The sequence below is a fragment of the Tympanuchus pallidicinctus genome, unplaced genomic scaffold (genome assembly GCF_026119805.1).
Source record: "Tympanuchus pallidicinctus isolate F22 unplaced genomic scaffold, pur_lepc_1.0 scaffold8, whole genome shotgun sequence".
Taxonomy (NCBI): domain Eukaryota; kingdom Metazoa; phylum Chordata; class Aves; order Galliformes; family Phasianidae; genus Tympanuchus; species Tympanuchus pallidicinctus.
The window spans coordinates 18,987,316-19,010,890 of NW_026294802.1; the positions used below are offsets into that span (position 1 = coordinate 18,987,316).

Consider the following 23,575-nt stretch of genomic DNA (forward strand, 5'->3'; position numbering starts at 1 on the left):
TATAACTGGGGGGGGAGGGAGGCGAGGATGACAGATTGCTAAAGGCTTTTAAAAAGATACTGCCTGAAAGAATTACTGCACATCGATCTTACATGAAGTCATTAATAAGATTTCCCAAACAACAGTATTTAAAAGCCTTGGTCTTATCCTCCTGGCTGGCAGCTACCTCCTCCTTTCATCCAACTGACAAGCAGCCAGTCACTGGCAGGGCTAATATTAGACTGACTTCGACAGTGAAAGAATCATTTACATTTTCTATTCTATTTTCACAGCCACAGTAGGCAGGCTTTGGTCTCTTCAATGCTACTCCACCACGTGATTTAGAAGCAGTTTCCGAGAACTACTTTGAAGCCATAATGTATTCCTGGATATTTTCTGATGCACGGTATATCTCTAATTGCATGCACTTCTGCATTCTGAAGAGCTTTATAATCCACGCACAGTTCCATGTCACTGAACTTACGGAACGGGAAAGCTCTTCCCTTTGCATTTTCAGCAGGAGGTGGCACATTACTGCCATAATGGAAAAGTCTTATGGAGTAGTCTTACATGCTAGGACAGCTCTGAATCTCAATAATCCAAAGCTCCCACTGCTATTTACCCAATCAAAAATGGACTTGTGAATACAAAAGCTGACCTCTCTGTCAAAGACAGAAATTAATAGTAACTGAAAAACTGAAGGCAGAAGTGGTAAACGTATCCTCCCTGGAAGACAGAGAAAGAGGCCTGTCACAGACTTGGAACCTTGGGTGGCAAGTCACTGATTGCACAAGTCACCACACTGAGCTGTCACACGAAACTCATAGTTGGTTTCATATCGGTTACTAATGCTCACAGATTTTTACTTTCATTTACACGTACAATGAAATTCATGAAGTTAATGCATCTGACTGGCAAACCAGTCATAAAATAGAATATTTCTTGGTTGGCCCCATCCAACCAAGCACAGCGATAGATTTTATATTTTGGGTGTCTCAAGGAAGTTGGTTCGTGACAAAATGGTGGGAACAGCATACAGTATTAACTCTCCTGTAAAAATGAACCTGGAGGAATTAGCACAGAAGATTCCAAATTTTTGGACCAAGAGATCTAAAAAATAAATTACTGTGAATCAGCATGTACTTCTGTCTTCAAATTTCCTGCTGGGAATAATAATGACAATATGGGTTTGTGCACCATATGGCCCATACCATACCTTCCTTTGCCTGCTTAGGTAAGACATTAATGTTATTCAAAAATGCCTGATGAGTATACTTAGCACCCACAATCACTAGAAGGTTTCTTGCATAGATTTAAGCTGGTACTTTCTTCTGTTTTCACTCTGCTATCACCTGCGTCTTCCCAGTGATGTGATGAAAAGAGAGCACAGTCTATCCTCCCTATCCTCATAGTAGACTGCTGAGAAGCAAAACAACTGAATTAGTCCACTTGCCACTGGCTCAGGTGCCTCTAAAGTGCACCACGACTTGCAGCAGAGGGATCGCTCCAGGCTGCAGTTACACGGCCAATTTAATCTGACATTAGCAGTGGGTGCAGATGAAAGGTGCAGTATCATTCCACAGCACTAATGGTAATATTTATACAGCCAAGCGGAGAGATAAAACATGAAACAATCTGACTGAAAAAATAACATCAAGGTATTTTTTTCCCTCCTGTCTTTCTTAGCCACCTAGTTTATAGTCAAGTCAGTCTCCTGATCCTGCTTACAGTTCCACTCACAAACCTCTCCATAAGTGTAAAGAAGATATTCAGTGAAAATAATCCTGCTGAGGGAGCACTACAGACACTACACTGAGACTGTTAGTATTCTTTTCCAGTCCCTTCTTCATTACTTATAACATTAGAGATTTAAAAAAAAAAAAAAAAAAAAAAAAAAACATTTCTAATCCTGCCAAGTGACAAAAATCATTTAGGAAGCCAAACTGAGCCATTCAGTGACTTTGTGAGCATAGCTTTAACAACAACCCAAACGCAAAACAATATTGTGCAAGCTCGTTAAAATATAGGACAAATGACTTAGCTGCAAGCAGGACTATGGAGCTGAAAATGCACTTACTGAACAGTATTTGGATCACCTTCATCCCAGTGTTCTGAAAGAATGGGCACATTAGATCAAAGATCCAGCAGATAAGATTTTTTAATAAATCTATAAACTTGCAAGTGGAAAAAACAGCAGACACGCTGCCAAGGAGAAAAAAGCAGTATGTCAGTTCTATGAATCTGATCAAAAGCCAGCATGCTACTGCACATAATTAATCTTCCTTTCAAAATTCAAAGACAAAGAAGAGAACTGATCATCAGCAAAGATACCACATGAGTTTACCAGAGGTAGATGGCATCAAATCCTTTGATGAGACAGCTCGCTTTCTAAATAATGGAAATTGAGAAAGCCTATATGCACTTTTGAGACTATGCCTTGTGGGGTATGGGCTTTCAGTACCATGCCATATCAGTTAAGATACAAAATGAACTAAATACATAAATGACAAAGATAACAGTGGGTTGTGTGGAATAGAAAACCATCAGGTCAGACAGTTACAAATGGAGCTCCTCCAGAATCAGACTTTGATCAAAGCTTCATCTTCATACCAAGAGGATGCTAACGAAATGTCCTGGTAACACCAAGTAACATCGCGCGTAGAAAAGCACGTGTAGAAATATCATACATAAAGACCTGGATGATCTCAGGTGGGTACTTTGAGTGATAATGGCATGCAAATTAACAGTAGACAACAGCAAGATTTTACATACAGTGACTAATACAAACAATTCCTCCAGTAATGATGATTAGAGCACAAACATGAGTAGCATTAGAACTGAATCAACAGTATGAACACTTGAAAAAGTTGCCTGTAGGCCTATGATGCAAGAATCAAAGCAGTCCCAGCAGAAACAAGTGCCTACAGTTCTACAAGGCCCCAGCAAGAACACTGAATATCACACTGCAGGCTCATGTAAAGAAAGATGAACTCAAGCTTGAAGCAGTGAATAACAATAAACACGTTCTGTAAAAGGAGACTAAATATCTTGGATTAGTCAGTTAAGCAAAATCCCTAGCCAAAATAGGACTGCTTTCTATGAATACGTCGAGAGATAAATTCAGGAGATGTAAAAGAATGGATTATGTTAATGGACAACATTAGCAAAAGTGCAACTATAAAGAAGCAATGAATGAATTTTGAGTCAGAAAGTAGATGGCAGTTACTATCAAAACAATGAAGTTCTGACACATTCCTCCCACTGGAATAATGATGCATAAATTTAGATAGTTTTAATAAACATTTTAAATTTATATATTCAAAAATTAAAAGAAATCAAGAAACAAATGTTGTCCAAAGAAACAAATCTCTGTTTGGGTTGTGAAAAACCTCATCTCAAGTAACTTATCAAGTTTCCTCTACCCTACCTTAACATCTTTAATAAAATAAAAGGCATGAATTAAAATTTTTTTATCCATAATTTGCTCTACATTAAAGCAATTTTTGATTTACCACACTGCTGGCAGGCAAATTCACGCCAAGCATCAGGGGCACCTCCATGTCTCTTGAGTTCTGCCTCCTCTCCCCTAATATTTCTAGCATTTCCATTAAAAGAACAATTGACTGTAAACAGAACAGGTGCAAGGACTGAAGTTAAGAAGTAAGAACTGAAGTGGAACAAAAGTAAAAACTTGGGCAGAAGAAGACTATGCAGACAGTACATGAGAATTTTGGGTGCTGTAGGAATTCACTTAAAACCGGATAGAGGATGGCAACATTTCTGACCAGTAAAGTGACCATCACTCATTGTTGTTCAATCACAGGGATGGCTCTTGTGATACCTTCCTTGTGCTTGTCTTCCATCAGAGCTATTCGATAAGGATCAGTGGTCTGATAAATACCTTTAAGTGAACCATCATCTGTTTGATGTGGCAAAATTTATAATGCAGGCAGTGGTCATTGATATATTTAAGCCCAATGGACAGAACTATGACTTGAAAAATGTGTAGTAAATAACTCTGGACATAACTGTGATGTGAAACAGGTGATGCACTCCCCATTCTATTTGAGCACAGAAAATGCAAAGGAGCTCTTCTTTCCCGATTATGCATTTGTTAGAACATTGATGGTAACATTTCTTTGATATAAGAATTGTGATCAATACTCACTTTCAGGAATGCAGGAATTTTTTAAAAGCTGTAACAAAGAACCTTTTCCTTAGGCTGGTACGCTTGTTTTAAGTGACAGCAACCTCAAGGACCTAGGGTACTTCCAGCCCCCTTGACTTAGAATACCAGCATGCAAGGCTAAACAGGCCCAGCAAAGTGTTTTATCCTACTAAGCAGGAAGAGGACAGCTTTCTGCATGCTCCCAACCAACTGAAAGACCATACTGGAAATGCCTCATGAACACTGGGGATCTAGCAAATTGAGTTATCCTGCTGGTGTATGACACTTCTTGCATTGTATGTGTAAAGGGAAATAGTAAGTGTAATTGGAATGGAAAAGTATAAAGATTACCAGACAGGTGTCAAGAGCATTACAAGAAAATACTAAAGTGCTGTACAGTTGACACGTGCAGGGAAGCACACAAATAGGTGGTACAGCCTGGTTGTTTGCTTCTTCAATTTAACTAATGCAGATACATAAATTTCAAAGATTTAAAAAACACTGTATCTAGTAAGCAGGTTATCATTTTCATACCTATATACAATACCAACGACACTTTTCCCATGCATTGCCTGTGGAGCATGCAAGACCTTCATACCCATAACACACATCATCAAACCCACTGAGTACAAAGCTGTTCAGCCTCTCCCCATCTGATCTACACTCAAGTAACATTGTATTCATCTTCACCTAGGAAAATTGTCTATCTTTTCCAGGTAATTTTAGTGAAACAAAAGAAACAAGTAACTCTCATTAGTTCTTCACTGGTTACAGCAACAGAACCAAGAAACAGCGTGGAGCTGCATCAGGGAGAGTTCTTTACCAGAGGGTGGGTGGGCACAGGAGCACACTCCCCAGGGCAGCGAGCAAAGCCCCATGCTGCCGGGCTTAAAGCATTTGGACAATGCTTTTAGACACAGAGTTTGAGCTTTCTGTAGTTTGTGTGTGGAGCCAGGATACTCTGTGATTCTATGACCTGCTTTCCCACTGGAAGACTTTACCGAGCAGTATCACGACAGAAATTATTGTAAGATGCTGGCTGTTCCTTCACGAGTCACACTGAAACAGTAACCATGACTTCTACCATGGGTGAACAGAAGAGATGTTGAGTCGTACTGTATCGTGGTACCTCAGTGGACAGAAAAGAAAAGGAAGAGGAGAAAGAAAATACTAAAGGTATGAGACAGAGGTAGAAGTGCAGTAGGCTCCAAGCCCACACTCTCACATATTTCCTTCACAGCAGTTCTGTTGAGATCGTATGCTACCCCAAGAGTTGTCCAAAATCCTGGCATTTCTCAGTGTTCTTCCTCTGTCAGGAGTTTCTCTACTCTTACAAAAGAGGCCTCAGACTAGGAGTTGTCAAGAACACAAAAAGATGTCTTCCCTGCTTTGTCTGTTTCTTTCTCTATGCTAATTCCCATGTTGCCATCCGATATACACGTGCATTCCAAGGAAACTATCCAGAGACTCTAAGACATGATAAGAAACGAACAATTAGACTAAACACAAGCAAGAAACAATAAGAAAATGGGCAAAACTTCCACAGATGTTTCCATGAACAGAATCATAGAATGGCCTGGGTGGAAAAGGACCACAATGATCATTTAGTTTCAACCTCCCTGCTATGTGCAGGGTCGCCAACCACCAGACCAGGCTGCCATCCAGCCTGGCCTTGAATGCCTCCAAGCCTGGGACATCCACAACCTCCTTGGGCAACCTGTTCCGGTGTGTATAAGAAGAGTTCAGCTGCTTAGAACAGGAAATCTATCACAAAACGCCTTTCTATGGTTTGAAGGTATGTGCAAGTCAGGAGGAGTAAGAGAATATGACCAGCTTTGTAAACAAAGAGCTGATGCGATGTATATGGCTGAATCTGCCACCATTGCTTATAACATTGTCCAATGTTTTGCTCACAGGAGTCAGAAGTTCACAATAACTTAGGTCCACATCCTGAAGGTCTCCTTGCAAAAGTGACTGCTGACTTGGGAAGAGATAAGCTGGACATTATTAAACGAAAGTATAACAAGTGACATAGTAAATTCTGCATACACACACACTTAACGCAGCAGTGCACCAAGGGACTCTAACAGAGAAAGAAATGTACTACCAACAAACACAGAAAATAGTCAAGTGCAAATGCACATGCCAGGATATCTTTTACTCCCTATGTAGCAGAACTTCCTCCTGTTTTAATCAAAACTCTAAGTGCTGCCTGAACTGTGAAACTATAAGTCAAGCATCACTTCTACTAAAGCAGTGAGTGCAGAAGGCAGGCACTGCACCTGTGTAATAAATTCTCAACAAAGCTTTACACCATTCAAGGAAGTGATTTAATACCACAGCAGCAGAAGGGTCAGGCACTACTGACTGCACTTAAGGCTGATTGTGGATAACAACTTTGTGCTACAGACCAAAGCCATGAGCAGGCAGTACCTACACAGCTGGAAATAAAAAAAAAAATAAAGTATTCCTCATGTAAGGAGCTTTTGTCATCCTGGTAAAAGCAGTGGCTTTCTTAATATAATTAATTCCTTTAAAGACAGTATTTCTGTATAACCGCATCTTCTAGATGTCTAAAGAATAGTTGTGGCCAGCACGAAGATGTAGTTACAGTGATCTACTGCAAATCGATCCCATTTGGTCACCCAATGATAACCAATGTATTTACCCATTGATTTAAATAAGGTCTACACGGTATTGTAGAGATGACTAAGAACGCGATTTGTGATGCAATACAATGCTTTACGCAGACTGTAAGCAACACAGCCGTTAGAAAGACGGGGCAGCACTTGGACACGGGTGCGCGTGCACGCACTTCTCCCGCGAGTCAGGCAGCTTTCCACACACGGTTCGTCGGCCCAAAGAGGTCCCGGACCCTTTGTCCCTGCCCCATCTCGCCTTGCAGAACGGCGCGCTGTCCGCACACCTCCATTCCATCCCCTTCCCGCCGCTCCGGCTCCGCGCTCTCCCCCCGCCCGGCCCCACCACCGCCGCCGCTGCGGCCCTCGGGCCTCCCGGGGCGGCGCTCCTCTCTGCGGCCCCCGGTAGCGCTCCGCGCCCAGCGGTCACCTGGGGCCGCCCCGCAACGCCCCGGCAAGGGGCGGAGAGATGCGCGCCCAGCCCGCCCCGGGTCTCCCCCGTGCCCACCTCAAACACCACTTCTTCGTCAAACTCCGGTGTCATCCTCCCGCCGCCATGCCACCCCCTGCGGGCACGCTGGGAAACGGAGTCCGCCCCGCCGGCGGCAGCACCTTCCCCGCCTTGCGGCCGACGGAACTACAGCTCCCGGCGGGCACGGCGCGCCCGCTTCCGGGTGGGGGGAAGGGGCGGGGGTGCGGGGCGGGCAGGCGGGCACCGGGAGCGGCGGGGCGGGGCGGGGCGGGCTGGCGCCCGGCAGGGGGCGCTGCCGCGCACGGAGAGGGGGTTGCGGGGCGCGCGGCGGGCGCTGGCTGCGCTCAGTGTGCCGCCCGCCGCGGGGCGTTATGCGGGAGCGGGCGGAGGGCGCTGCCGGGGGGCGGCGCGGGCGGACAATGGACTCCTGCTGCCAGGCCCCGAGCGGGGCCGCGCCGTGACGGACAGGGGAGAGCGGAACGGAGCGGTGCGGTGCGGGGAGCGCCATGAGCTCCGCCGGTGAGTGCCGGGGGAAAGTAGGGGAGCGGCCGTGGGGGGAAGGCAGGTGGGACTGCGGCGCGGGGCACCGCCGCGCTCCGGTGCCGGCCCGTCCCGTCCCAGCGCGGCGCCCCCGGGGCCGCACTGAGTTTCGCTCCCGGCACCGCGGAGCAGACCGGCGCGGCGGCTGTCACTGCCCGAGGGCGCCGATCGGAGCCGCCGTCGCGGGAGCGGTTGCCGGGCCGGGAGCTTTGCTGGCAGGACAGCCCCGGTCCGGTGGGTGCCTGCGGGCTTCGGCCCTCTGCCGGAGCGGAGGCGCTACGAAGTGCTCCGAGGGTCACCGGACGGCTTGTGCTGAAGAGACCCTGCGGCCCGTCCGGTCCCAGCCCCTGCCATGGGCAGGGACGCCTCCCGCCAGATGAAGCTGCCTGGGGCTCTGTCCTGCCTGGCCGTGAGTGCCTCCGGGCAGCTGTGTCACTGCCTCACCGCTGTCTCAGTGAAAATCTTCCCCCTAATGTCTATCCGAAATCTCCCCTCCGTTCGTTAAAAGCTGTTCCTCCTTGTCCTGTCATCGCATCCCCTGACAAAGAGTCCCTCCCCAGCTTTCACCCTTAGGTGCAGGACGTCCCGCTCCTGCCGTACCGACCTGCTGCTATTCCTCCCACTTCCCTTTACCGTTTTCAACGTGAGGCCAAAAGAGCTGCGAGGCAAATTCCTGGTTTAAAAGCAGAGCTGCCCGTGCTGAGGGGAGTTGCGGGTGCTTTCCTTTCTGCTTGTTTATCCGGTTGTGTGTTAGCAGTACTTTTGTTCACCCATCTGCTGCATTAGTGGGTTCCTTTCTTAGGCTGCTTGAAGATGGGGATGGGAGTCATTTCTGCATTGAAAAGATGCCCTGTGGAATCATGATGTATTGAGTGGAAACGACTAATTACAGTGCAAGCCTGGAGCAGCAAAGTGTTTCCTGTAAGGATCTGGGGGGAGGGCTGTTTTAAACCAAAAGGAATACGGATTTCAAGCAAAACCAGAAGCCAGGTTCTCAGTGTTTTCCTCTCAAATATGCCAATTTGTTTTCTAATCTAGCATTAATTAAGTTTTGTGGGCTCGCTTAGTTGATCAGAATTTACTGGAAAGCAAAGAGCCATAGAATGCATCCTTCCGCTCCATTTCACTTATCCCCAGTGGAACTGATTTTGGTTAGCTCTGAAAACCGTGTAATAAAACAGTGTATCACCTCCCTCTTAACAGCTGGATTGCATGTTCACATTATTAAGTAGTGCTACCAGTAGTACAATTCACTGCTGCCTTTTTTTCTTTTTTTTGTAAGAGTTAAACAGCTGTGCAAATAGAAGATCTGTGTTAGGGGGTGCCCAAGAGCTTAGAGCTGGGCTGTGAAAATTAAATTGGATACAGCAGTAAGTTTCTGAAGTCTGAGTGGGTTGCCAGCTACTAGTAGTCACTGCAGGGCTTGCAGGGTCTGCTGTGCTGTTAGGGGTCGTGTTGTGATGGAGTGAGTGGGAAAGGTGGGAAGGGGGGATTCACGTGAGCAAAGTCACTTGGAAAGCAAAAGAGGAAAGGATGCTGAGGAATATTGGTAAGGGAAAAGTGGGAAGGCTTCTGGAAAATGTGAATTTTAGTGAGGAATTAGAAGGGGAAGGCACAGGGAGTGCTGGTAGGCAGGAAGGTGAAGGTGAGAGGCTGTGGAGGGTGTGAAGAATATAAGCTATGTGATAGATATTTTCTTACCCTCACATAATCTGGGGAACAGGCAGAACGGGATCAGAGATTCATGATCTTGTTGACAGCGTTGTGACAGCTTTTGGCAGTTTGGATAAGAAGCTCATGGCAGGGCACGGCTGAGGAGACTGAGCGCTGAGGAGACACTTGTAAAGGCTGCACATCTGCCTCTACGTGTTGTTACAGCATGAGACTTCTGAAATACATAGACATGCTTTATAAGGCTGGGGCTTAAATAGAAACACATCACCTACTCTGTTTTGGTTTCAGGATCCCAATGACCTTTGGGATCTATTTCCTGTATTGAAATTATTTAAACTGCAAATTAGTCATTACGCTGCTTTTTGTGATGTGTAAAATAGCTTTCTGATAACTGGGTGATAATGCAGATTATATATAGGTATATACATATATATATATATATATAATGTATAAGTGTTCATGTGAAGCTTTCAGGTAGGACTTGCATTGCCTTCTGCTCTTCATCCAGGTGAGTCTGGAGGGCTGGAGGATTTCTCTGGTGTCTTGTTTTAAGATAACTCTACAACAAAGCAATTTGGTAGAGTGTCATCAGTATTGATTCAGTATTTGAGGTTAAGATTTGCAGAGATATGTGACCTCAGCTTGGTAAGCAGGACACTCTGGAAGGGATAGAGGTGGGGAGAGAAGTACTGAGCACAGCTTCTGCCCATTGCCCCAAGCTGCGGAAGCAGCAGTGGCTCAGTCTCAGCTCTGCTACAGCTTGCCTTGTGCCTCTCTACATGACACCGTGCTTTTTCTGTTTTTTTTTTCCTGCTTCCTCCACAAAATTGTTTCAATTAAATCGCAGCCCAAAGCTGGCTGTTACTCAGCATTTGGTAAAGCAGTTCTTTCATAGCTGTTGCCTTCACTTACAAAAATGTATATGTAAATCTGGACTTCTTCAGAGTTAAGTAACTATAGCACTTACTTAAAACCAATCATGCTGCAGTGAGAAACCCGTGGATGGTTTCACCGTTCAGTTGCAGCTAATGTTGCAGTGCTTGCTCATGTGCTGCACATTATTGTATGTGATGCTGATGAAATCATTTATAGTCATTTTCTGCCTGGATCTATTGTGCTGTCTCCAAGTATATGCTTTGCCTTTAAAAGGGAAAAACAAAAGCTGAGTTATGAGTTTGACAGTTATTATTTCTTGCTGAAGAAACAGCCCTTATTTGTGAATCGATACAGATTATTTAATGTAGGCAGAACATACAGGTCAGATTGAAAATCTGACTTGACAGCAGCAATGAGAAATATGTAATGCATTTTAATGTCAAAAATGTAAATCAAAGGAAAAAAAAATTAGCAGGAACAGAATAAACAAGAGCAATGTGACTTTTCCAATCAAACCTCATTGCTTCCAAGGACTGAAGAAATGGAGCCCACGGGGTTTAATGCCCGTTTAACCCTCCAATATGTCAACTCTTATTATAGTTACTCGGCTTTATCTCCAGATGTGATCTTAAAAGGTTGTTTATGTGTCTCCTGCACTTATCCGAAAGTTTTCCCCAACTTTCCTGTGTTATTTCAACAAGTTGCTGGACAACCTGAGATTTTTAAATTAATGTTTTCCTTTTGCAGTTTGTTTAGGATGTTTTCTAAAAATGTGGTGGCTGGAAACCATCATTCTCCCTTGTATTTTAAAAACTACACATGTTCTCTTCCGGGATGTCATGACTCACTCCTTTTCTCGTTTACTTTTTAACATTGTGACACCTGAAAAAATCAAAGTCTCTGCTTAATAAAACAAACACACATTCACAGGAAATAAATTAATGGACTCAAAATACTTTTTTGAGGTGTTCATCTAATAAAACCTTTGTGTAAATGAAAGTAAAGGAATTGAACTGAAATGTCTATTCGAGTCATGAAAATCCAAGTTGCTTGAGAACGGGTTTGCAGCACTCTGTCTGTTTTTCTGTATTAACTGCCATCACGCTGATCTTTACATCTGTCCTGAACGTACAGCAATAACATATAGCCTTATATTCTGTGTGGGAAGACAGGAATATGCATAGGGTAAGCTATTACAGAGTAGCTGACTTATCAGGTTCACACGTGGGCTTACCCTGTTGACTTGCAACTTGACTGTGTACCTGTACCCTAGATCTAGGATCTGCTCCCATAAAAATCCCCATATGTCACCCTAATGAATCACTTCCCTGCCTTCCTGCCATTTCATGTTCAGAAAGAAAATCACCTTCGGACAGGATGCAGGGCCGTAGAGGAGAGTGGCCTTGGGCAGCTGGAGCCCATTGCAAGGAGGGTGGAGCCCGGGAGAGATGCTCCTGCCCATGGGGAGCATCACAGGGAGCAGGATATGGAGCTGTGGCTGCACGACGGCCTGTGCCGCCTAACACACAGGCTACTGGGCTTTTGTGTTCAGTCAGTATCCTTTTGGCTTGGCTTGTGAAGGAGGACTATGGTAATGATCACAGGTCACAAACTTGTTTTCCTGCAGCTGGAATCTTTTGTCCTCATTTTCTTGGCCAGATGCAGGTGAACAGAACTTTTTTCTGTTCTTTCGCTATTCCCAAGAGTGGAGGTTGTTAGGTTGTTCAAAGTCACAACTTGGGAAAACGTTCTTTTAACACCACTAGGTTTATTGCATAAGACAGCGCTATGTGAGCTCTTCCCACTGTTCAACTCTGTTCAGCTTCTTTCTCCCTGTCTTTTTCCTACATATAATTGCTGGCTGGGCAAGATAACATGATGTCAAAATCACAGGAGACTTAGAGCTGTTCTGCTACAGTTTTTTAAGTCTGCATTGTCATACTGGCTTTCCTGCTCGTTCATGATGTTGCATAAGTAAATAGATGAACATTTTTAAATGAAATCCTTAGTTGCCAAATCCAATCATCTGACGGACAGAAACAGGCATTTTCAGGCCAAAGTACTCAGTGTAAATTGCTCCAGGATGTTTCTCTCCTCCTGTAAAACCAAGTGAAGGTAGGACAGGAGCGTGTTCCCCTCAAACGAGGCTGAGTGTCACACAGAAACTCAGCAGGATGGGATGGGTGTAACGTTTTCCTTAGCACACTGGAGGAGATAATTTACCAGAGGGACAGACGTCAGCTCTGTACTGTGACCTGAAGATGGACAAAGAGGGAGTGTATGCATTCACCCTCTGTGCTAATGTCTGCTATTGTTAGAAAAATAATGTCTGTTTCTAACTATTTTTTTTTTTTAAAGCATTGGGTGTTTTGGTATTTCTGAACATTTTTTTTCCCCTTCAGCACTGTACGTAGTGTTGGCTGTTTACAGATAAGCAATAGATTTCCTGTTGGTGGTGGCAGTTTTGTTAGTTGCTTTATTTATGGATTTCTTCCTTTCCCTATCCAAGCAGGACAGAGGAGATCTCTGCCCTCTTCTGTTTCTCCCAGCTATTTAGTTCACTGGTGAGAATAAAACTGTGTGTTTCTACTCTTACACTTGGTTTTCTTTCTGATTACCTGTGATGCTAGTCTGGATGCAGGGTTCCCCTCTGAACATTGGTTAAGATTGGATGGGAAGAAACAGTGATTTTCTGTTTTTCAGTCTCCTCAGTAACACAAGGTAGGGAATCCAACATTCAGTCTCAAATTTCCTCTGAAATTACCATGCATCTCAGAAATTGAGTTTAGGTTGATTGTAAGTGCTGGTGATTCAATCACAACCATAGCCAAGATGTTCCTGGAGTCAGTTATCTCCAGGTGTAATAATAACTCTTCTTTTGAGTTTAGCTGTGGAACCTCAGCGTGTCTTTGTTTCTTGATTAAAGAGCCATCTACAGTGAAAATCGCTCACGTTCCGCAAATATATGTTGCCACTATCTCACTTGTTAAATTCTCAGCTAAGGAAGCAGGATGAGGTTTCTTGGCATTTGATGTGTGATTTTTAGACCTCAGATACTTGTTACAGCTATTTCTTGGATTCATCCCGAGTGTTCCTCTAAGAATGCCAGTGGTGATATAGCATATCACATATAATAGGTGTCTGGCAGGTGTGGCACATAGAAATATTTTCAATGCCTCTCATATTTTAATATTTCTCTTGCTTGTAATCTGAAGGATTATTTAATCAGCTTAGCTGTAGACTTGCATTTATCTTATTAAGAATATCTATCTACAATGATTCCTGAATTCTCTTCAGTTTCTGCTATCCTAAGTGTAACCAACAGCTTCTGTTCTTAGATGAATAGTTAATTTTGGTACCAGGAAAAACCTTGCAATTCAAACAAGCCACCACATTAGGCTTTTGTTCTGTAATGCCTCCTTGATTTTATTTCTTGTTTTTCACCAGAAGGCTTGCCTTCACTTCACTCTTAACAAGAAGTCATTCTTTCACGACTTCCAATCATTCCTTACACCTTTATATATAACAGTTGCCTCCTACTTAGTTTTTTTTCTTTTTAGGGTGGGAGAAATGTTCCTTTTAAAACACTGCGCTACATAAACCAGGTTTGGATTTGCACACACTGAATTAAGTTTATAATTAATGGTATTTCTATTATCAATTTCTAATTGCTGTCTAGTAATTACACTTTTACCCTTAGCTACTTTTTGTTGTTGTCATAAAGAAGTTCATCACTTGTGTTTTTTATAGACTCAGAGATGTTTGGTTGAGAAAAATCATTGGTGTGCATTCCCTTCTTGTATTCTTCACTGTTACAACATAAATGTATACATGGGCTCATCTCGCAACTCCTGACTCAGCCATCCACTGCAGATCTCTCTTCATGCTGAGACTGTCACATGCCTTTAAGACACTGACCCTTATCCATTCTAGATGAAACTGGCAATCATGTGAAAGCAGATAGTGGGGTCTTTGTCTCTTCTTCCCGTTCCAATGGTTTTTAACATTCAAGTCATTTGAAAAATTCTAGTAGGCTTTGGAAGTCCTACCGAATCACGCTTCTTAACGAGAGGGAATTTTTCTGGCTCTATTCATTACCCAGGTTTCCAGTATTGGCACGCAAGCAACTTTACATTCTCTGTGTTCTCATGTTTTAGCTGTGAATCTCATAGTATTACATCGTACCTTCTCATTGTCGTCCCTTATGAATACCAGCTGAAAGCCCTGCAGGTTAATCCGGTTTGATTGCTTTCTGAAATATTAGGCAGTTCTGCTAGTATGAAAGAAGCTTTGGAGTTTGGCAGACATCAGTTCGTAGAGGGGGACAACTAATCTGTGGGATATCACTTACCTAGTTGGCGTTTCATCCCCCAAATCTTCTGCAATCTATTCCTCTCATTAGGGGGGTCAGGAAGGATTCCCAGGCAGTCTGTCTCTCTCCAGTTTTCAGGGAGCTATAATAGCTTAATAAATATTACTGAGCGTGGACCCACAGATCAGGGGTTGCCTATCCAAAGGGTTAATATTTTTTTTCCCAGCAAACTATTGGCTCACTGTATGGGAAATCCCTATCTTTGGAGAGGAAATAGAAGGTGGTACATCCATTGCAGTGGTATCAGGTCATTGTGGCTCTCATTTTTGGCTATGTGGAGCTTCACCTTTCAAAACAGTTCTGCACTCCTTCTTGCAAAATGTCTAAAAAAATTGTCTCTGCCATCAGATTTATCTCTTCTTCAATAGAAGTGCAGCAAGGACAGCTATTCTAAGTCTAAGCAAAGTCAGTCTGGATACCATTTAATGATTCATGTCCTAGAAAAACATCGTTTTCCTGTTTCTATAGTGGAGACATTGTTCCTGGCTGGCTGCTTCAAGCAGTGGCGCAGTGTTTGGGAAATGCTTGCATCTGAGTGCATCTGTCTTTTTTTTTTTTTTCCCCTTTTTTAAAAAAAAAAATATCTAGATTCCTTTAAAACAAAAAGACAAAACAGAAAAACACTCACGCCTGAAGCCTTATTCTTATGTTTTCAAGCTAGAGGCTTGAATAGAGTTGCAAATTTATACTAATGAATGAGAATAAAAAGCCACCAAGCTCACAGTTCAAATGAAATAATTAATAAATGGCTTATCCAATCCTTGTGCTGTGTAAGATCAATTACGTGTTTTCCTGAGATTTTTACTTAACATATGTATGACTTCCTGAAAGCGTACGAAAATATTGTTCAAAATACAGCTAATAAATACAGAGGTAGTACATACAAAAATAGAGTGAGAAACTCAATTACTGTACAAGTGAATCTTCACATATCAAATCCGTTGGAGCACTTAGAAATTATTTTCTAATGTATACGCTGGTCATATCTTATCTCCTGCAATGTGAAAATGTTTCAGGCATATTAAAAAAACAAAACCAAAACCAAAATAAAACAGACCCAGAACACAATAGTGTTCAAGTTCTTCTTGTGCTCTTTTTCCTGCCCTCTACTCTCTTTGGGCTTTGTTATCCACTGTAGTCAGTGGGGTCATAAATCAAAGATAGCAGTGGTGGCTGTTTTAGGTCACAGTACCATGTTCGAAGAGTAATTTTATATGTTGACTCAAACAGTAGGAAAGCACTGACTTGTTGCAAATTATTGCAGTAACTTCACACCTCACCTCATTACACTTAACTGGTGGTGGTGACATGGAAGTTTTACAGATGGTACAACAATCCATCTAAATGTTGTTTGAAAAGAAGAGGAAAGGAAAGGAAAGGGGAATTTTAGTTTACAGTTTTCCAAAGATGGCAAAGGGAGAGGAACTGAACTGTCCTGGTATTTACCCTGTCTATTCTGTTATCTTTGTTTCTTATTATACAATAGGCACTTAATAGATTTGCAAGATTTTTGGAAGGTGTTAGAATGATTGAGACTTCAAAACCAAGTTAATCTGTTTTGTTTTCTTAGCATCATACTTCAGTATCTGATCAGGAACATGCATTTTCATAAAGTTAAACTTTTTTTTTTTTACAAATAAGTGACCCTTGAACTTCTTCCCTCACTCCTTGTTTGGATCTATTAAAAAGAAGAAAGGCAACTCACAAAAAAGCAGTGGTAGGGAAAGGAGGCATGCTTTTAGGAGAAAAATATATACATATACTATACTAATATCCTGTTGATGATGTGGTTTAAATAAAGACTGTGGTGCGGGTGAAGTTGTTCTGTAGGCTGATGGTGACTAATGTCTTTGTTTTCCATCCTTCCTAGAAATTAAGAAGCCGCCTGTGGCCCCCAAACCAAAATTTGTGGTAGGACACAAGGCAACACCTCCACCCGTTGCACCGAAGCCTGATGTCATGCTTTCTGGTGTTTTACAAGCAGCAAGGAAAACTAAGCCAGCTGTTGCACCAAAACCAAAGGTTCTCAAGAGCTCATCCATTCCAGAAGTTAAGCCTCCATCCTGTGCAAGGAAAGGCACCAAAAGCTTTGAAGAACACAGAGGAGATTCTTCTCAAACACTGGACCACTTGAACTACAAAAATGAAGTCTCAGAAGGGGGTACTGATAACACAGCATATATTCTGCCAATGTCATCTTGCAAATTCGAATGCCTTCATAAGCTTGGAAATGGGGAGAACACTTGTAAAACTCAGATCATTCTTGAGCACTTTGAAAACTTAGAGAATATCAAAACAGGTGAAAAAACTGCACTGGCTCTGGGGAGTAGTCCCAGTGAAAAAATGGCAAATAGAAACCAGGTGGTTGTGAAAGCCAGCATTTTGGAAGAGAAACTTAAAGACGTTCTAACTCATGGTGTGTTCCCCAACAGAAGTCCTGTGAGGCACAGGTATGCAGACAAACTTTACAGAGGGGATGGCAACAGCTCCAGGAATGATGTTAACATAGAGTTTTTGGAACTTGTACAGTCATCTTCTGAGGTAGCTAATGGGAGGCAACAAAGTACTGGCAGTAAGCTCACTGAAGGTGAGTTTCAGACGTCTGAAACTTGTCCTAGTTTGAATGAAAATCACAACAGTTGCCCATTGAACCAGGAAATCCTTGAAAATGAAAATGTAAATAGCAGTAGTTCATTTTCAGATGAAATGGGCATGAAAATAGACACTGATAAAACTTCCTCTGAAACATGTTCAGTCCTGAGCTCAAAAATGCTTCCTATCCCTAAGCCAAGAAAGCCACGTGCTGCGTGTCTTGTCCGTCAGGATGGCGTAGACAGCATAGGAGAAGGAACAAAGGAACCATCTAGTTCAGAGAATGATTCCCTTGGTCCTGCTGAATGCAGCTTTAAAAAGCCAGCAAAAATCAATGTCCTTGGTCAGAGCGTTTGCTATAACGATCATACAGAAGTGCTTAATCCTGAAAAATCTGCGATAACTCAAAGTGTTACAGACAGAATACATCTGAGGAAGGAACCTGCTGATACTGAAGAGTCAACACTGCAAAATCTTTTGCCTCAGTTATCACACAAAACTTCTGATTTGGTGGAAAATGTTGAATGTTCCTTAGATATAGACCATAACTTAGATAGCTCAGTAGATAGGATGACAGATGATGCTAGTGTGCCAGATACTGTGGACAAAAGGACTAGCTTTATCAGATGCGATGCTTTGTCCATGAGTTTGCCAAAGCAAATAAAATTAACTGGCAGTCAGCACTCACCTGCTGCTAATAGCCTCCATGCTTCCCCACAAAAAGTGGAAGATAGGGAAGCTAAAATCATGGACGAAAGTTCTCCAAAAATCGTTCCTAAGAAACCACAGCGGCACAGCCTACCAGCTGCAGGAGTGCTGAAGAAAGCTGCGTCGGCAGAGCTGATTGAGAAAAGTTCTTATGCCTCCTCTGAAGACAAATCAAGCCGCGTTCTGGAAGGATCTCACTTCACACGCACTGAAGCCAGGGAGCAAGGTGCGCTATCCTCCTCTGACATCCCCAAACGTTCCTCTGAGAAACCCGTCTGGAAGTTACCTCACCCTATTCTTCCCTTTTCAGGAAATTCGGAGTCATTAAAAACTGCTAGCATTGCTCCCAGCTTCAGCCACGTGAGTGCTGTGACAAAGCCCAGAGCCAAATCTCTCTCTTCTGTGGACATGGAAAGGACAGACAAGCCTTGCAAAGACCCGCAGAAGAAAAACAGTTTGAGAAAGTTTCTCAATGTGAAACTGTCGGTTTGCTTAATGAAAAGCGACTTCCAGAAATTTCTGTCTAAAGGCAGCCAGTCAATGGATAGTTCTACTGCTAACCTTTCCACTGGGGAAGGGTATGGGAATGGTAACAACCGACATGTATCATCTGTAGGCAGTGAAAGGAAAGCAAAATCTGCCAAGGCACGTTCTGTAGAAATAAGTAGTCCAGCACTGCAGAAGAAGAGGCAGAGAAATAGAAGCCAGCCTGAGATGCGAAGTAACCAAAGGCTGGAGTCTTTAGATGGGCACTCACTGCCAGGAGAGAATCTGTCCCAAATGCATTTGAATTCTGTAACCAGCAATTGTGCTCCTGAGTATGAGAACTTGCGTCACTATGAGGAAATACCGGAGTATGAGAACTTGCCTTTTGCTATGGGTGCTGGTAAAAATCTGTCTTTGGAATGGCAGAATTCCAGCCACGTGGAAGACCCGAGCCCCAGCTTGTATGAGATGGAGGAGCCTTTTCAAGCAGCAAGCAGGCGTGTGAGACATGGCAGGTAAAATAAAAAGAAAGGGGTGGTTAAACATCTCTCTTGCAGCTCTGGTGGTTGTAAACACATTTAGAGGATGACCCTAGAGGCTACATCCCTTTCATTAGATGTCAGCAGAACAGTCATTGACGTGTATCATTGCATTTGCTTTTGAAGTTCTGAAAACTGCACTTGGTGAAGAGAGGCAAGAGGAAAAATAAGCTTCTTCAAATATGATTAAAATTTGGGTAATGCATGCACGTGCTTTCCCAGATTCAATTAAAGTGTTTTGATATAGTCACATATTTGTATTCAAGAGCACTTAAATAGGGAGGAATGAACCTTACTCCAGTCTCCGGATGAAGTGGAATAAATGTTCGTAGAGTCCATAGTTTCTGTGTTTGTAGGGGAAATGAATATATTTTTAGATCAGCGGATACAGCTGGAAAAAGCAGGCGAACTTTTGGGTGTGCAAATTCTTCATTGGGTCTTGAAGGCTTTTCTGGTTTAAGAAAAGATAGTGCCTATCCTTGAGTGCACTGAGTCTTTTGTACCTTTCTATGACCACAGATACAGTAAAACTAGTGGAAATGCAGGAGTTCTGTGTGACCTGTACAAAACATTACTAAAATACAGGGTTTTGTGGCAGGTGATAGAAAGCACTTGCTGCAGGGAAGGGAGAGAGCTGCGGCTTTGTTGTCCCAGCAGATGGAGGAGGTAGTTAGTATCAGCAGATTCTAAAAGGGATTGGACTGATTCACAGATAGGTCTAAAACAGATGCTAACTGAAGCAGGCGGGAGCAGACCTTGTAACATCTGTGGTGGTGTGACTGTGGGTGTTGGCAAGAAGAGTGGGCCACGTGGAGCAGGAGGCTCCCACATTCTCCTGGTGGTAACGGGTAAAGCATTGTTTTGACCCAGCTTGGTATTACTTAACTTCCTAACTTCAGCTGGTCTGTCAGTCTTAGAGATCCCTAAGTTTTGTCTCACAGCAGCGTGAAGGATTTAAACAAAATAGGCAGCCTGTATAATTCATAGTTCCCAGCAAGCTTCTTTATACTCTTGAGAGTATATGCATATTGATGAGAACAAATGAGCTAGGTTATAATCACATTTAACGTTACTTTTCACTTAGGATTACTAAGCTTCTTTCTGGTTGCAAATGTATGTTCTGAAGACTCGGAGTTTGCCATTCTCTGGAGGAGCGTGTTCTCTTTTAAAGGAGGAGGCAAATATTTTAAGTGGCATCCTTTGTTGATAACTGTTGATAGACTTGATATTTTCAACACTGGACTGATGCAAAGCATGAAGCTTTACTGTGGGAAGTAGGATTTCAAGCTATGAGCTTTTGGCATTGGTATATTTGTTCATACGTTGAATATTTTTCTTGTTTACAGTAGGTTGCTTTTTATTTTCATCTTTGCATTCTTTTAGTGCTATGAGTTCATGACTTTTTGTTTAAACACAGTTTTTTAGTATCTTTTGGAAGTGTTGACCCAATTCTTTTAGGATTGCCTTGTTTTGGTTTATCTAAGAAGAGCAAGACCAAACTTACAGAAGGATATATTTTATGTGTTTGATCTGTTGTAGGTTTGTGTTGTGGTTGTGGCTCAGGTGTCTGTTCGTCTTTGCTTTAGGAAACATGAAGAAATGTTTTGTTGATTGAATGAAGCACAGCAGGCGTGAGTCTACAGTAGCTCCTCAGTTTTCTCACCTGGAAGACTGTGTGAGGTTTATAGCTATTCACTCTCCACACCTCCCACTGTACCAACAGTTATGTAAGGGTTTGAGGGTTTTGCACCCTGGCAAATCTGTACCTGTGCTTCCTAAGCTGGGTGTTTTTGGAAGAACTGGATTTGTTTGTGTTCTTCTTTTGAAAGCACACATAGAAAAATTCTTCATTTAAGTCTTTATTTTAAACTAGATTGCATAATCAGAATCTACCATAGGGAATGATTTATGCATGAAATTGCTTCAATAGGGCAGGGGACAAAGAAATCCCAAGGAGCAGATGGAAACAGGGCAGTGCTGCCCTAGATCAGCTGGAGATGGAGGAGCAAGTGCCAGAATTGGTTTCAACTCTGCTTGGAAGATGCCAGGGTGCTTGTGCACCCAGAGCAAAGCTGGTAGTTTTGCCAGTTTTCCCATCCATTATTTTCCCACCTCCTTCGAAGCCTCTTTATCAATGCCATCTTCCCTTTCTGCATAGCTCTTTAAGAAACTCTTATTATTCCCTGTGCCAAGTGATGTTATAAAACCGGTTAGAGAAACAGCGCCGATGTTATTGTAATAATTACTGCTACCATTTTCTCAACCTGTCAGAACATGTGCTTACCTTTTTCCATACATTGGAGCACACTGAACTTCTGTAATGCACTGCTAATGGATGTAATTTTTTTTATGATTAAAGCCAGTGTACAAGATTCACAGTCTGATTCCTTACGCTTCTAATCATACAGCATATATGCAGAATATTCATTCTGAACACAAAGTTTATCATGACCAGAAGAGTTCAGTAAAGTGTACCCGAAGTTACTTTTTTGTGTGCATGGGCTTCAGCAGCTACTGGCAAGTTTCCTCCTGATCCCATCTAGTGAAACTGGTAGGCTTTAACGGAGAATGCTAACAGCTTATGTTGCTTTTAGGCTAAATTCATATGTCTGACTAAATTCAGATACTTTTTATTTGCTTTGGCCTCCCCCCAGGAATTTAAATCTAGAATGGCAGGCTTGGGTAATTAATAGTGTGGGTATCAGTTGCTGCTAGCCACTTCATTTTTGAGTTATTTGATGTTGGCCTTCCTGCTGCCACTGTGGGGTTTGACTTTAGGAGGAGGGGAGCGAGTGTCCTGAGATGGGCTATGAGCCATGGGGGGAGGCACAGTTGGTGAGGGGAGGCTGGTGGGCCCAGGTGGCTATCAGCACCTCGGGGGAATATTCTGAATACAGTCACACAGAGCCTCTGTAGCAGATAATCCATGTATTGTTTCCGCAGTAAAATAAAGCAGTCTCTTGAAATAGTTTTTCAGGATTGTTTGTTTTGCCTGCTCTCCCTCTTTGATAACCATTTTAAAATGACTAGCAAGTGTGCATTTGTTGTTAGGAGGATTCTGTGAAGTGAGTGAGGAGCAGATGCTGTGGGATTGATAATGTACGGTTAACATGTAAAATAAGTTTCAAATATCACTATCTGCTTGCTGGTAACAGCAGGGAAAGCAGCTTTTTATTTTTTTTTTTTTATTTTTTTTTTCCCCAAGTGTTGTGGTTTTGAGAAATACGGTCCAGGCCTGAAATGTGAGTGAAAAGTCAGTGCTGCTTGTACCAACACAGCCATTCTTGTTAGTGTTGCCAGAGACCAGCAGTTGAAACAGTTCTATTTTGAAGTAACACTTCTTAATAAGGGAGAAATGTTCATACATCTGTTATCCTTCTCAATAACAAACTTTCTGTTGAAGAAGGCAAAATCTTCCTTGAAACTAAGTAAGAATGTAAAATTGAGTGTACCTATGTCCAGTAATTTAAAAATGCAGAAGAGAAGCAAAAATGGCTTGAAACATCTGTCACGATGCAGAAAACATAAACTTCTCTGGATTCTGTGAGCTACCTTTTTGCATTTTTTGCATAGTTTCTGGCAACGGAATTATTCTTCCGGTTTAGCGAGTCTTTTCTTTCACCCTTCAGGAAGAGCATGATGTATTTCCTGGCTATTTTTGGCAGCGTTCCTTCAAGATCTTGAAACTGCACATGGTTACTAATGGATTTGCATGAAATGTATAGCTGTGTCATTGTATTTCCTGCTAGCATTTTCCTTCTGAAAGGGCTGTGGAGGGGGAGTGCCATGTGACAACAATGCTTTGAGATCTTAATGTTGCTTTCTGTATACCCTGCTTCCTATTTTCCTCCATTTGTGCTGATTTAGAATAGCCTATTGATTTTTCAGAAATGGACACCTCAATGCAAAATGTAAGACTCGATGGTTGGACTTGATCTCTGGAGGTTCCTTCCAACCCCTACGGTTCTGTGATTCTGTGATTCTGTAAGCTTAGTTATCAAGACTAAATTCTGCTCTGATGACCAAGTCCCCAGAGGCCAATTGTGTCTCCATGAAAGCCTTCCTGGAATAATGAATTTAGTACTGAAATCTGTGTGATTAAGCACTTGGCCTTAATTGGCATTCATTCCTCTTTGATGTACTGAACTTCATTAGGATTTTGAGGCATGCTTTGTAGAAGTAGTGTCACACCAGATAAATGTGGTGTTTACTGACTGGCTGTGTTAGGGAAGTGTTGGGTTTTTTTGTTTGTGTCTTGCAACTGTGAAGTTGCTGCTCAGAAACTTTTAAAGGGAAACACTAAATTCTAAAATACTGAAGTGTCTCTATAGCATTTTAGAATATTTTTCAAGTACACTGAGATTTAAATGCATGAAGTACTTTTCAGGTATTGAAGTCGTTCTATTTGCATTTTGGTGTTAAAAAAATAATTCACTTAATAAAATTCAGAAAAAGTGAATACAATTTCCTGATGAGTAGAGGCCAAGTGTGTAGATTTTGGATTTCAGCTTCTTTATAGTTACAGCAGAT

At 42.5% G+C, this 23,575-nt stretch overlaps 2 protein-coding genes across 6 annotated transcripts in view; one reads left to right on the forward strand and one right to left on the reverse strand.

Moving 5' to 3' along the window:
- The window catches only part of VEZT (vezatin, adherens junctions transmembrane protein), a 49,863-nt gene extending 42,429 nt beyond the window's left edge, over positions 1-7,434 (reverse strand). For 4 of the 5 annotated variants that reach the window (XM_052667365.1, XM_052667364.1, XM_052667368.1 and 1 more), the window contains exon 1: positions 7,295-7,434. In XM_052667365.1, the coding sequence (XP_052523325.1) occupies positions 7,295-7,330 (36 nt within the window). In that variant the 5' untranslated portion in view covers positions 7,331-7,434. Of the gene's footprint in view, positions 1-1,290; positions 1,480-7,294 lie in introns of those variants that run through there. The other variant, XM_052667369.1, reaches the window with a different exon arrangement.
- Positions 7,435-7,612: 178 nt separating this feature from the next.
- FGD6 (FYVE, RhoGEF and PH domain containing 6) overlaps positions 7,613-23,575 on the forward strand; it is a 67,246-nt gene continuing 51,283 nt past the window's right edge. Inside the window, exons 1-2 of the mRNA XM_052667363.1 lie at positions 7,613-7,777; positions 16,591-19,021. Of these exons, the coding sequence (XP_052523323.1) occupies positions 7,765-7,777; positions 16,591-19,021 (2,444 nt within the window). The 5' untranslated portion in view covers positions 7,613-7,764. The remainder of the gene's footprint in view (positions 7,778-16,590; positions 19,022-23,575) is intronic.